The sequence below is a fragment of the Prunus persica genome, chromosome G2, assembly GCF_000346465.2.
Source record: "Prunus persica cultivar Lovell chromosome G2, Prunus_persica_NCBIv2, whole genome shotgun sequence".
Lineage (NCBI taxonomy): Eukaryota > Viridiplantae > Streptophyta > Magnoliopsida > Rosales > Rosaceae > Prunus > Prunus persica.
Window position 1 is genome coordinate 2,168,600 of NC_034010.1, and position 15,668 is coordinate 2,184,267.

General features: G+C 40.1%; 2 protein-coding genes across 2 annotated transcripts; one reads left to right on the forward strand and one right to left on the reverse strand.

Moving 5' to 3' along the window:
• Positions 416-3,546, reverse strand: LOC109947081. The gene has a single exon (XM_020556493.1). The coding sequence runs from the start codon at positions 2,948-2,950 to the stop codon at positions 2,348-2,350; it is 603 nt and encodes a 200-aa protein (XP_020412082.1). The 5' UTR covers positions 2,951-3,546; the 3' UTR covers positions 416-2,347.
• LOC18785843 (protein RETICULATA-RELATED 4, chloroplastic) lies at positions 10,805-15,612 on the forward strand. The gene is made up of 8 exons (XM_020556906.1): positions 10,805-11,656; positions 11,893-11,961; positions 13,013-13,144; positions 13,232-13,285; positions 13,375-13,419; positions 14,429-14,568; positions 15,210-15,335; positions 15,424-15,612. The coding sequence occupies exons 1-8, from the start codon at positions 11,096-11,098 to the stop codon at positions 15,470-15,472; spliced, it is 1,176 nt and encodes a 391-aa protein (XP_020412495.1). The 5' UTR covers positions 10,805-11,095; the 3' UTR covers positions 15,473-15,612.

Sequence of the window (15,668 nt, forward strand, 5' to 3'; positions counted from 1 at the left end):
GTACATATTTCGGGACTTCAAGCCCTTACATAATTGTCCATATTTTGAGGAACTTCTGGCATCTCATTTAATTGCTCATCCATGAGTTTAAGGAACTGTAGGTTCCCTTTTGAATAGTGATAGTTTACCCAAAATGGTAAATATTTATGCATACGTCACTATTCATGTATACGGTACTATTCATGTATACAGTACATTTGCCAGTACAGTTATCATCCATGTGTACGGCATTATAAACCAATACGGTACTGTTACATCATTAAGGAACCCCAGGTCCTTATTTACATGTCAGGAATCAAGGACCTTCAAGTCCAATCCGATCTGGGCTAACAGACCCCACCATAGATTATTCCCTAAGGATAGGATTAGAAATAAATGAACCAGAAAGTGCAATCCAATCAAAATATCATATCAATATCAAAAGAGAAATTTCAGGCATATGCCTATATATTATGATGAAAACAAAAGCCCGAAAGCAAAAAGAAATAATAAGTATTCTTGCTTTATCATATTGCATCTAACAAAAAACAAGCGGGCAAATTCATCATGAATATTTTGGTTTTTTATTTTTAGCATAACAACATCCTAGCATTATTGATCATGCGGTAAAATATAACTGTATCTTTCAAGCCACAGTTCCACTAGGAAGTGTCAATCAATATTTTTAAAAATAACAATAAAAGTTTTATCCTTACATTTAAAAACATTGATTTCCTTTATGAAAACAGATTATCCAACTTGACAAAATACTCCCGCAATGCATGGTTTACAAATACTGGTGATTTGAGCAATCTAAACTGGTCAGGAGTATTAAAATCTGTAGGTATTTTAATAATGTATTTAATTGAAGGAAATAGATTAAGGCAGAGTACTTATCTCTTTATTTTCGGTGGGTGGTTTTGCATGTGCAGCAGGATAGCACAACCCATGATACCCGACAGCATCTCGACTAAATCGAGTTGGTGCCAGCCATCATCCATTCATCTTGGTGCCAGCCATCATCCATTCATCTTTGTATGCCTTTGTCTACCGCCGAAAGCAAAAGCAAAAACAAGAAAAAGAAATAATTAATTGTTATTTCATCTGGCCATCCACACCTCGGCTCTGAGCCATCAGCTTTGTTTTCACAACATCAAAGGGACCCGTGCAAACGGGACCTGCTGTGTCTGCAAGGAAACCCGATATTATAGACTGCCATGGCAGCAGTCTCCTTTTTCACAGCCTTCTCCAGTGAACTCCCATACATGCTATGGTAAGCAGCACTCACAGCAGCCAAATGGGCGCTGCTCCTCCCACTGAAAATCTGTACGAAGGTCTTCTCATTCAGTTTTCATTTCTATCTGCACTCAGCCCGTCACCAGTGTCTCCATCAACCTGGAGAGAGTTGACGGAGCCTCGGTGAGACCAACCCAGATGATGAAATCGGGTTTAAACAAATCCCAAATGAAAGTTTGGGAAAATATGTGAGAAATCAGAGGAGCCAAAGGTCTGTGTTTGAGGAAGGCTGTCAACGCAGCCAACGCAGCCGTTATATTGGACCCAAGCAGCATCATTGCTAGTGTCGACAGCCATGAGCAAGGTCTGAGTGGAGCCACGGGGAGGCGGCCGAGCTTGCTCACTGGGACCCATCAGTCCGGCGCAGCCGACGGCCCATACCGGAACCAGGCCTTGTGGTGTCGCGGGCCTTATCGGAGCCAGACCCGAGCGTGTTCGAACCGGGGTTCAATGGTTCTGTCTCTTCCGAGCTGTGCAAGCGAGTGGACGAAATGCTCGACTCTGGTATGTTGGACGAGTTGGCCGAGTTCGCCAGCGTCAGATCGGATCGGGGAGTGGAAGCGGAGTGGCGAGTCGTCCGAGTTCATCGAATAAAACTTGTTCATGTTTGGCTTGGATTTCTGGCTCTGGTGCTTGATCCATGCTCAAACATATCTGCTCCAAAACAGAGCACCACCCAAAGGAGCCCATGAAGCTGAACTTGATCCCATCTGAAGATCAAAGCAAGGCTGAGCCATGGCAGTCGTTCAAGGACGGCTCGAGCACGTGGGAGTGACTGGGCTTCACTTCGGTGATTGGGAGACGAAGAGAGAAGAGGACGCCATCGCCTTAATTCCTGGCTTCATGTCTCGCACGTGCGATCACGTGGGCGGTTGTACGGCCCCAGGTTCCAAAATCTCTTCCGAGATCTCCCCTGTTCATTCCTTCTTCTCTCTGTTAAGAGGTTGGAAGGAATATTAAGGAGGAGGGGCATCCTCAAATATGAGCCTGCTGCAGGGGTTCAATGTTTCAGCTCATCACTAAGAGCAGCATGGTGGATCAAACGGCTCTGTATCCATCTGATCAAGAGGGCTCAGCTCATCACTAAGGAACTTCCAGAGTGGCTGCAAAACTTCAAGTTGCTCCAACAACTGGTACGAACAACGCCTCTCCCAGCTCGTCCACCAGAACCGGCGGAGCTGCTCGTCGTCAGTTGTGTCTCCATGCGTTGTCTATTGTAGCAAGCAGCCATGGGAGGCTCTGTTTTTGCTGATGCAGCAGCAGCAGCTGGTGGTGACGGTGGTTGTGGTGGGGCCTCTTCAAGGGCAGCCTCATAAGAGGCTGCTGCAGAGGCAGTGGTGCTTGTGGTGGTATCAGAGTCTTGTGTAGTTGTGTTCATGATGTCTCGCTTGAACACAATCCAGAGAGGCTCGTTCTGGATGACAGCGTGGCGAAGAGTACCGGGTCTGGGGTTAACAGTATCATCATCACCAGGGTCAGTGACAACAGATTTATGCACATAGGCCTGCACAGAATTGGCATAAATCTTGGCTGAGCCTGTGAGGTACTTGAGGACGTGGATGATGCTGGCGTTGATGGTTGGTTGCAGAAGTGGTCCAAGCACCAAAACTGGGTTCACCACCACCAAATCCACCCCTTTCGCCTTGGCTATGTCTTCTCCGATCGCCGACTCCATGGATGGGCTCGGGACCCAAGCTTACGCCGACTCCATGAATCTGTGATGGCTGTTGAGTTCTCAAGATTTTCTAAAAAGAAAAACATGACTCACAAAATTCAAAATTACAAGGGCTGTAATTTTTTTTTATATTTTTTTTATATTTTTTATTTTTTTATTTATTCTTTTCTTAGAGACAGAAGCTGGCCTCCCTTGATCAATTCAATGGTCGGTGCCTTGATCAATTCTCATGGTTTTACTTTCTCCTCTCTCTCTCTTTCTTTCTCTCTCTGAAAAAAAAAATGGGTTGATATCTGCGGATGTGATGGAGCTAATTTTCAGTTTCTGAAACGAGAGCGAGAGAGAGAGAGCGTTAAGGCTCTGAATTTGGAGATAGAGAAATCGTGCTGATAACGTGTTATAAAACCAAAGAAAACTGAGGAGAGAATTTGGGAAACAGAGAGGAGGTATCCGAACTGAATTTTGATTCTCATTTCTATCAGTTCTCAATCTATGTTTTCACCATGTTCTGATTGTTGTATTGAGGTGTATATACAATATGAGAAAGGAGGAAGCTTCAAGGAAGCTTCAGGTGGGCTCCACTTAATATATTTACAACAGGTTTTCTTTTATTACTGACCAAAGATTTCTAATTTTGCAGATATGGACTTAGCCAAAAAAAAATTATATATAAACATTTGCCTTCCAATTTTTGGGGTTGAATTACTTGAGCCTTTTGGACTTAGCCAAAAAAAAACATTATATATAAACATTTGCCTTCCAATTTTGGGGGTTGAATTACTTGAGCCTTTTGTTTTTGCCTTACATAGATTTTGTTCTTATCAGTTTGTTTTTGGCCTTTCTATCTCACGTTTTCTATCTCATTAACAAAATGGTAATGTGAATGACAATGTGTGTAGTGTGCTACTTGTACAAGCGCTACTTGGTAGCCTCTGCGTGCTTGGCTAACTATCGTTGGGCTTTTTCTCGTTTCGTGGTCAATCGGCGGTAGTCTTCTTTCAAATCAGTATTTTGGGCGTGCAGCTGATTGTTGTGCTCTTGGACCTTGGTCATGTCTACACGCAATTGGTCGAGTTGAGCTTGTAAGTCGACCTCATTAGTCCTCTTCCTCATGGAGGATTCAAGATGAGGCGTCGCAAGCTGAGTGTTGAGGCTAGCATCACTCGACATCGGGATTCTAGGAGGTAGGGTGTCAGGGAGGCGAAACTGCCTAATGAGCGAGGAGTCTAGTGTGGTTAGCAGAGGAGTGGGAAGTCAAGTAACGATTCCCACAAAAGGCTCTAAATTGTTGATGTCCAAAATTGGATACAACTTCTAAGGGGATTGATATTCGGATATCATGCCTCAGGGATTCTTTGGCAGTTGTTGATACCAAATATTCATAGGGCCTACCAAAAAGAGCCCAAGAAATAAAGGCCCAAATTACTTGAGTAGGTAATGAGACCCAAAACCAACATTTACCTTACCCATGTATGAGGAGGCCTAAGTAGAGGCCGACCAAGCCCAGTTAAGGCCTACGAGGCCAAAAACATAGTACATATAACCTTAGCGCCTCTCCTTAGAGGCCCGCGTACAAGAATAGAACCGCCTAGAAAAGCCCACCAAATCTTCCACTAACGCGTGCTTTCCCAAAAGAGAGAGATACACATCAAACCACCACCAATGGCCCACTTAGAAGATGCCACTACATTGGTGACTCCTCAGTACCACATCGAAAAAGGACTATAAAAATGTCCAACTTTCCCTATATAAAAGGGAGTACTTTCCGCCTAAAAAATGGTAACATGAGTCTCCTCCATACTTGATTACAATACTTTTGGATAACCTTTGTTGTGGGAAAAGACTGACTTAGGCATCGGAGCAGTGCTAGTTATTCTGCCTTGATTTATTTGAAGGCTGGAAGTCTTGTTTGTAAACTGTGTGTTATTACATTGTGTGTGCTGCCAGTTGGTGTTTATAAACTATGCTTTCACAGGTTGAGAAATTTTGGGAAAAGTCCAATTTATAGGGGAGACTTTGCCAAAATTTCGATAGAAAGCCTCGTGCCCTATTTCTTTTTGGGAAGGGAGGCTATAGTTTTAGTAAGTGGGCCTGGCATCTGGGCGATGTCGGAACTTCCATAGGATTCGTCCCGAGTTTTGAGGAATTCGGGGAGGGTCTTGTCAAGATCGGTTAGACATTTGTACTGGTGAAACCTGCTGAAAGCACTTCGATGCTTAAATCAGCTTAAATTTGGTATTTAAGACAATTTTAGGTGAGTAATGATTGGGGTAAAAATTGGTTACCTCATGTCTTTGAAATAGTGCTTTTAAAAAAAAATAATAATAAGCAAAAGGGTGTGTGATGTTTGCATATTTCTTCGATGTGAGACTCTTGTCAATCACTGTTCTGGAGACACGTGTTCTGAAGTCGACGTGGCAATCTCATCAATTGTCGAAGGCATGTCTCTTTGCATATATCGTCGGCATGTAGACTGGTGTGTAGTTGGGGTACAACCACTCGTGTCTTGGTTGATTTGTGCTATAGATCGATGGGGGGCAAATTATCCTATTTCGATTGGTAGGTTATTCTATTAGTCAATTGAATAGAGGGTTTATATGGTGACCCTTGTTGGGAGCCAGTCCTTCAACATAGTTGTTATGGTTAAACCTTCGACATGTGTGGTTTTCAGTACCCTACCCATTACCGTATGCGCTCGGTTGACTACGATGTAAACACTTTACGTTTTATTGACAATTGCTAATGTAGAACAGATGAAGGAAACAACCGAAGAGGAGCTAAAGCGACGCCCGTGCATGGGCAAATTAGGTAAGCTGCAAATTTGGGCAACAAACTCAAAATCGGGCCCATGACCCGTCGATTTGAAGGGAACATCGTCACGAGTAAAACTCATTTCTTCTCCATGATGAATAGGATTTTTCGGGCATCCGAGATCGTTTAGTAGTCCAAAATTTGGTTTTAAGGTTTTTACAGTTTTTGGAAACTTCGTTATTCCTGGGGTTTCTAGGAGTATTTAAACATGCTTTACTCGTGGTTAGGGTATGTTTCGTTATTTCAGTTTATCAAATAAACCTTGAGGTTTCCTTATATCTTCCTGGTGGATTCCAAAGTTACATGTGAAAAGTAGTGCCGATTGATTCCACAAGAAAACCTTAGGGGGACTCATTAAAAGATTAAAAAACTATTTACAAGTGAAAGAACCAGACTTTTCCAAACACCGTTTTCTAGCGTCCTCTCTTTGAGGAAATAATCTCACATCCTCCAACAAACACAACAAATTAGATAACTCCTCCAACTCGATCTCTCTAAGGTTTCTCCACAATCCGAAGGCCCAACTATAAGGAAAAAAGTCAGAATTCCTATACTGGACAAGCCATGGTGACTAGACAGCCTGAATAATCTAGGAAATCTATTGGTTGTTGAGATTAGTTTTGAAAATTTCACCCCTCTGCACAATAAAACGTTTTCCCAACTCTGAAGAAGCTTCTCCACCTTCTCAATCACAAGAGACCATAATCCTCAAATTTACATCTAAAAACATTCCTCTGAATCACCCCATCCTCCCTCAACCCACCTATTTCCTCCAAAATGTCTAGATTTTTAAAGTTAGCTTTCACTTCCTTTTTTTCTTCTTTTTTTCAGCTTCCAACTTCCCAAATTCTCTCATGCTCTAAGAAACCATCTCTCTCTATGTCTACAAGGACCGTAAACCCCAGAAAGCCACCAGTCTGATTTATTTACTCATTTTATTTTGTCTTTTTTATTGTTTTATGGTGTGGCTTTCTTAGCCATTGTTTGTTCGTTGTATTTCTTATTAATAAAATGGTATAAAAAGAAAAAGTAACAACATGGTACACTTACTCCAATTTGTTGACTCCCTTTGGATGTGCAATTGTTCCTTGACTTGGTCATAAGGCGTGGGAGGAAGCAAGGGCACTACTTTTCACTCGAGTTCCAGCATAAGTATCTAGCATCCTTATGGGGTATGGTTTAGCCAATCAATTTTTTTAGGCTATGGTTTAGCCAATCAATTGTCACGTTGCGTCACTTGGCATCATAGCAAGTATAGCTGGCCCAATGATAAAGGTGATAGGATCTATGGCATAAGGGAAGTTGTTACTCGTGCCGAGTTTGAGACCCTCTCTGAGGTAGTGGAGGAGGTTTAGCGTTTATTGTTGGGCATGGGAAACTAAAACCCTCCACGACCTAATTGAGGTGCCCGCGTACAACGTCCTATTGTTGAGAGACGTCCTCTCCTTGAGAGTGACGACGAGTTTGAAGGAGGACTCCAGGAACAGCCCATAAAATCACCTAATCAGAATAATCGTAACTAATACATACATACTGAAGACGTTCTTGACTGGTTGGTAGAGTTGGAGCATTTCTTTAAGATTATGGAGGTTCCAAAGACGAAGATGGTGATGATAGCGCATTTCTTCTGAAGGGTAGTGCGACTGTATGGTGGGGCCAGCTTCAAAAATCACGGTAGCGCCAAGGTAAGCAAGTAATGAAGATGATGGGGAGATTCCTACCTGCCGATTATGAGCAGTACTTGCATCGGCTCTACCATAATTCTACCAAGGCAATCAGATTGTTTTTGAATATACGAAGGAATTTTTGCGTTTGGCTAAGCTTAATAATTGGAGGAATTGGCTAAGCTTAATAATTGGAGGAAACAGATGGTTAGATGGTTGTTAGGTATATTACTGGGTTGAGAAGTTCTTTGCATGAGAAAATTGGGCTTTAGGCTTTATGGACATTTCATGAGGCACAAAATATGTCATTGAAGGCCGAACTACTAGAGAAAGATAAGCGTCCTGGGTCGAGTACTAGTGGTATCAAGAAAAGCAATTATGAATCCTCTGCTTCATCCATGAAGAAAAACAAGGGTGTGCAGCAAGTTCATGTGAAGAGTGATGAGCAAAAGAATTTTACCCCACACGACAAAGGTAGTAATAGAAATTGGGGAAGAGATCGCAACAAAAGGAGTAATCCTTATGCTAGGCCGACGAATGATATTGGTTACAGGTGTTCCAAACCAGGGCATCACTCCAATGAGTGCCCAACCCGTAACAAGCAAGTCAATCTAGCTAAGGTGACTGAAGATGGAGATGAGGAAGGTAATGTTGATGCAAATTACGAAGGAGAATTTGTGGATGAGGATGGTGATGAAATGGTCAATTCAGTGTTGCAGAACAGGAGGGGGCAACACAACATGATTTTTCGTTCACTTTGAACCATTGACAATCGAGTGTGTAGTGTGATCATGGATAATGGCAGTTGTGATAATATTGTGTCCAAGAAATTGGTCGATTATTTATAGCTGCCAACATAGATGCATGAGTCTTCGTATGCATTGAGGTGGGTAAAGAAATGACCGATGGTTTAGATGACAGAAGTATGCAAGGTTCCCATCTCCATTGGCAAGCATTACAAACAGTAAGTTCTGTGTGACATGATTGATATGGATGCTAGTCATATATTATTAGGGCATCCTTTGCGGTATGATATAGATGTTACACATAAAAGACGTAATAATGTGCATTTATTCAATTAGGGTTCCCACAAGATTTCTATGCCTCCTGTCAATGAATCTGGAAAATTAAAGAAGCCAAAGAACGCTAGTTTTCGAGTGATGTCGAACAACAAGCAAGATTTTGAGGATGATATTAAAGAAGCTAATGTCATGTACCCTGCGTATTTGAATAGGTTGTTGGCTGTCTTGCCAGAGGGTGTGTCTTGCCTTAGAGAGGTAAATAAAATTTTAATTGATTTTCAGGAGTTGGTTTAAGATGATTTATCTAATGAGCACACTTGAAGCAAGATGTCAGCACCATTGTGCAGAAGTGCTACAGTTGTCATGTATATAAAGGGCAGTCCCAAAATACTGGTCTTTATATGCCTCTCCATGTCCTTGATGATATTTGGCAAGACTTGTCTATGGATTTTGTTATGGGACTCCTTCGTACACAACGAAGAGTCAATTTTGTTTTTGTTATGGTTGACAGTTTTTCTAAGATGGTGCATTTGATTGCTTACAAGACAACTGCGGATGCTTTCAACATAGCCAAACTATTTTTCGAGGAGGTTGTGCTTTTGCATGGTGTTCCTAAATCTATTACGTCATACCGTGACACCAAATTCATTAGCCACTTTTGGATAACCTTGCGGAGGATGTTTGGTACAAACTTGAATAGTAGTATGACCGCTCATCCGTAAATGGATGGTCAAACTGAGGTTACCAACAAAACCCAAAAACATGGTTAGGAGCATTTATGCAGACACACTGAAGCAATGGAATGTTGCATTGCCACAAGTGGATTTCGCTTACAATAGTGTTGTTTATTCTTCCATAGGAAAATCACCCTTTGCCATTGTTTACACTTCGGTGCCTAGGCATGTGGTTGACCTGGTCAAGCTTCCAAGAGCCCAGAAGACTAGTGTAGTTCCTGAAAATATGGCTTAACAAGTTTAGACTGTGAGGGAAGAAGTGACAAAAAATCTAGAGAGAACCAACGCCAAATTTATGGCCACTGCTGACAAGCGACGCCGTGTGAAGTTGTTTCAGGAAGGAGACTCCCTGATGGTTTACTTGAGGAGAGAACGTTTCCCAGTTGGTACCTACAACAAACTGAAACCTCATAAGTATGGCCCCTATAAAGTTATGAAGAAAATAAACGACAATGCCTATGTCGTGGATCCTCCTTCTTCTATGGGTATATCGAGCACTTTCAATGTTGCGGATCTACATGAGTTCCATGACAATCAGTCAATTTATACTGATGATAACTCGGGGTCGAGTTCCTTGGAAGTGGAACAGACTGATGTATAACAGATGGCGGAAGCCATCGAAGAGGAGCTGGAGCGATGCGCGTGCAAGGGCAAATCGGATAAGCTGCAGATTTGGTCCCCGAGCTAAAAAAACTAGTCAATTTGAAGGGAACGACATTACGAGTAAAACTCATCGCTTTTGTTGTGATATATGGGCTTTTTCCGGCATCCGAGATAGTTTAGTAGCCCGAAATCCAGTTTTAAAGTTTTTACAGTTTTTGGAAACTTTGTTATTTTTCTATTTTAATTTCTTTGTTATTTTTCTATTTTAATTTCTTTGTTATTTCTAAGATTTCTAGGAGTATTTAAGCATATTTTACATGTGGTTAGGTTATGTTTTATTATCTAGTTTATCAAATAAACCTTGAAGTTTTCTCATATCTTCTTAGTGGATTTCAGAGTTACATGTTTTATGCTAAAATTTAGCCAATCAATTGTCACGTTGCGTCAATTGCCACCTTAAAAAGAAAAAAAATAAAAAAAATAAAAAATAAAAGAAAAAAAGAAAAAAGAAGGAGCAATATGCCACCTCAATACACACTAGTGGCAATACGGCGCCTATAGCCAATTCTGGCCAAAAAAAAAAAAAACACTTTTAAAAAAAGGTTATGCATCAGTGCACATACCTCATTTTATTGGTGCTGTTTTAGTCAAAGCCTAAAAACACTGAACTAATTATAAGAGAATTCTTGAGAGAGTTAGCTGAGGCTGCTACATTGCAACAAATGTTTAATTGAAAACACATTGAACTTGAAATTTTAAAATTCCAAATTTAATACTTATTCTTATTTTCTTATTTAAAGAATAAGTGCCATAAACTTTCAAGAGAAATGCTAACCGGATTTACTCAAAAGAGAATTTTTACATCGACTTACTAATTTGATCCAGTTTACACAATAAATATGGGATGACAACGACTCCAATGTATGATTCTTTTTTGAGCAAAGAATAAATTATAATTTCATTTTGGTATTAGCTTGTTTTGGTCCACAAAAAAAGTCTTCAGAACATTCATCAAAACCAAAATAAATAAAAATAAATAAATAAAACACGAAGAAGACCAAGACCAGTTGGAGAGAGAGAGAGAGAGAGAGACCGTATGTGAGGACAGGAAGACGCAGGAAGAGTCTGTTAAGGCTCGTGTGATCGATCATCTACTCCATTCTTCCTCCCCCAACCAAAATCACACCAACCCAATTCTCTGAATTAAATTCACACTCGCCCCTTCTCTTCTAACTTCAACATTCCCTCTCTGCTTCTTGAAAGAAAGAGAGAGGGAGGAACTGAAAGCAAGCAAGCAAGCAAGAACCAACAATGGCAGCAGTCACCAGCTTCTCCAACTTCTCCACTACCCAAACTCTCTTTCTCTTTTCACCAAACAACCCTCAGCATTTCTCTATATCCCCAAAAAGCCTCTCTCTCACTCTCATTTCCCGCAGTAAAGTCACCACAACTCCCTCCCTCTCATTCACCACCTCCCGCCTCACCCGCTTCTCCTTCATCGCCAGCTCATCCGCCGCATACGGCGGTGGGCCCCCTGCTGGCGGCGGGGTAGGTGGCGGAGGTAACGACAATAACAATCAGGACAACGGTGGCGGTGATGACGGCGGTGAGGATCGGGAGCGGAACAAGGTGGAGGCCGTGGCGGCAATAGCGGAGGCGGGGCGGTCGTCGGAGAGCCTGCCCAAGGACTTGGCGGCGGCGATAGAGGCGGGCCGTGTGCCGGGGTCTATTGTGAGAAGGTTCTTTGAGCTGGAGAAGTCGGCGGTGTTCAGGTGGCTGCTTGGGTTTGATGGGTTTAAGGAGCGGTTGCTTGCGGATGACTTGTTCTTGACTAAGGTTGCTATAGAGTGTGGTGTTGGAATATTCACCAAGGTCTGTGATTCTTCTACTTTGCTAACTTCTAATCTGATAAAGTTATAGAAAAGGTGAAATCTTGACCGTTGATCCATACTTTGGCATCTACAATTCTTATTTGGCGCCTCAATGGAAATGGTGTCTCTGTTATGCATTGGATATCTTTTAACTTCTGAATATCAAATACAAATGAGAGTATATGCTATGTACAGTTAGGTGTAAGCTGAGCTCTTTCCATGTTGCTCCTTTTTCAGACTGCTGCAGAGTTAGAGCGGCGCCGCGAAAATTTTACCAAAGAGCTGGATTTTGTTTTTGCGGATGTGGTACGCCTCACATATAAATAAGATCTTTGATTATGTTGTGCTGCAGAATGGAAAACTATTGCCTACAAACTAAGTAATTTTCATCAGCTTCATAGATGAGCAGCTTATACAAGTGATGTTTGTATAATTGGGCTGAGCGACAGTGTAACAGCAAGAAACACTGTCGGAATCTGGGATATGTCATATGATATAAATATTAAAATTAAATAAGTTGAACTCTGAAAATCTGCCTTTCAGTTGAGTTTTGGGTTGTGAATTGGAATGGATGCAGAAAACTATCATTGGGCACATTGAGCTCAATGCCAACTCTTGGTAGCAACCTTATATGCAATTTGTGTGCTTCCAATTACAGAATCACTAAATGGTATTCGTGTCTTTGGTCATTTTCCTTTGAATAGGAGTTGCTTGATTGTAGGATCCTCAGTTTCCACTGTTGTGTTTTTCTTTCCTTGCATCCTTGCAACTTGATTCTAGGTATCTTTTTATATTTGTATGATCCTTTTATTTATTTTTGGTTGGCATTTCTGCTATCTGTGCTCTAAAACTGAGCCTGCTCTGCGGGAACTTTAGTTAATTGACTGGTTGAAATTATTTGCTTCAATTGGAAATTGGACTTAGAATTTGTTAATGGGGTTGCAATGACAATATCAACTGTGTTTCTGAAGTAGAGTTATAAATTGCAGGGATTGCTTATCATTTAATTGCATTTTACTAGTAGGACCTGGTGCAATGTACATCATTTAAATTTGTTTACTCTTTGATTACTTCCCCATACTTTCAGAAGGCTTCTTAATCTCAAAGGAAAGTTCCTTTTCTAGTCATAAGCTTTCATATATGTTAAACTTTGTGTTGCTTGGTGTGCAAAAGATCTGCAGCACTTCTTCAACTTTGTAACAATTGGAAGTTTTCCTTAATTTTGATGATAGCTGATGTGTTTCGTTTACCATTTCATGCTATCTATTTCTGCCCTTTTTATCTGTTGGGTTTCTGGTTTCTATTTGTTGCACCTTTTTGCAGCCTTACTGTTAATATATTTGTTTTTAAATCTCAGGTGATGGCCATTATAGCCGATTTTATGCTTGTTTGGCTTCCTGCTCCTACTGTTTCACTTCGACCTCCTCTTACTGTCAGTGCGGGGCGTCTTGCTAAGTTCTTCTATGGGTGTCCTGATAATGCTTTTCAGGTTAGTGCTTGCTTCATTATTTTTGGTCTTTTAAGTTGCCACTTTGTCATAGGACTATAACAAGCAAGTCATCACTCCTGTCTGCAGGTAGCTTTGGCTGGAACATCTTACTCACTCTTACAGAGAATAGGTGCAATAGTGGTATGTGCTATCTAACAGTTTAGCAGTCACGTTCATGTCTAATAGTGGTATGTGCATTGGAGTTTATAGTATTTTGATATTTTATTCAGAGAAATGGAGCTAAACTATTTGCAGTCGGGACTGGTGCATCTCTGGTGAGTGAAAATTTTCAGCAATAACCAAACACTTTCCATACCTATTTAACCCTCTGTAACTAATTCATTATATTATAGAGCATGTACGCTTTAATTTAACATTGCATCAACCATTAAAACATTGATGAACGCCTGGGTTCTTTATATTCTTGTCATATTATAGGGTCTCCAATACTAACCCTAAAGTATCTTCTGCATGTTGTATTGGAACACTTATACAACATACATCATGAGCAAGGAAAATATAATTAATGAGAATATTGTATTTAAAGCCCTGAAGCATGATAGGAAAAACTATATTAACTTTTGCTCAGCCACATAAACTGACTATACTAGCAAATTGTATTGAACACATAGGATACTTCTGTAGTATATGTCTATCAAAATGATTCTTTACTGAGCGTTATAATCCTCGACTGTTTCTAATTTAATGATAGTGTACCTTTGGTTGTTTGAGCTTGGCTTATCTAAATTTCAACCTATACATTTTGGCAAAGGGAAACTACACCATTGGTAGAGCTCCATTGATTTGAATTTTGTTGATTGGCTTATCTAAATTTCAACCTATACATTTTGGCAAAGGGAAACTACACCATTGGTAGAGCTCCATTGATTTGAATTTTGTATCAACATTCACAATAATAGAGATGTAAATTTTTTTCTCTAAATAATATACTAAGGCAAAAGCTTCTCCAACCAGTCTTATAAATGAATTCTGAGGCTCTAGTGTGCTTTATTGAAAGTACATTTCATTTTCAATTGCTGTCTACTCTAATATGTATTTAGTGAAAGAAATGGGAGTATTGGTACATTACTAGATTGTGTTTGTCTCGTGTTATAAGTTTTTCATTACAGAATGCACATATGAAATCTGCTTCCCACTCATGTAATGGCTATACAGGTGTCATGATGTTATGTAATTCCGAGTTTGTTATATGGTTGACAGTTTCAGTAGGCTAGTAGCCGTTTGGTGTCATACGACTGATTACAAATTTTCAATTTCTTTTAGGTTGGTACGGGTGTAACAAATGCATTGATTAATGCACGAAAAGCTATCGACAAATCTTTCGCTGGTGAAGCAGAGGATGTTCCCATATTATCAACTAGTGTAGCCTATGGAGTTTATATGGCAGTTTCTAGCAATCTAAGGTACACAGGTTTTCTGCAGATTTAAGTAATCTATTTATTATGTACTTTAACCTTCATGAACTGTCAGCATAGACCATTAACAAACTTTTCAAGACTGACTGAATAAACTTGGTATTTTAAAGAGTAAAGTTTTCAAGACTGACTGAATAAAAATGTCTTAAAAAGAAACTCTTTAACCTCTCTAAATAGAACAGCTACTTATGCGAAAGGACACATGCTTATCATTATTCCAAAAATGGATACAAGATGTGCTGCAGCAAAGTAAGGATCTGCAAAAGACACCTTGAAGAAGGAAATCTTTTGTTTACCAGTATTTAGCTTTATGTACATAATTCTTTGTTTTTTTGATATATGTTGGCCTTTAGAAAAATTCTATATATCAATTGTCTACCGTATGGAAATTCCTTTTCAGGTAAGATAATTGATGTTGGTTGGATAAGGGGGATTAAAGAAACATGCATCCCATCTTTAAGAGAAGGACTAAGAGATATCTTGATTATTTCATTGACTTATTATTTTATTTGGCAATGACACTACTATTTAATTATTGCTCATAAATAGTTGAGGCTAGTCAGAAATGATAATAATTTATTTTTGTTACTATTGGAAACATGCATAATGATATACCTTTTGTTTTAAAGGTACCAAGTTCTCGCTGGAGTAATTGAACAACGAATTCTAGAACCCTTGCTACACCAACACAAGATTATACTTAGTGCAATTTGCTTTGCTGTTCGAACAGGCAACACATTCTTGGGGTCCTTGATGTAAGATCTGAGTTCTCCTTGAATCTCATCAGGTTAGTTGGTTGTGTTTTCCTCTTCAATTCTCATGATTCTTTATATTGTGGAACAGGTGGGTTGATTATGCACGGTGGGTTGGAATTCAAAAGATACGAGATTAGAGCTTAGGGTAGATTACATGGTTGTTGTAAGTAATTTTATTTTTGTGCAGATATTGATTTTGTTTATGGAATTACAGTGCTGTAACCTTCCGATATAAATGCATTTAGAAAATAAACTAGCAACCAAGAGATATCACCTATATATGCTTCCATCGTGGTGGGGTGGACAATCAGACCAAGCATGGTCTTTGCCAAT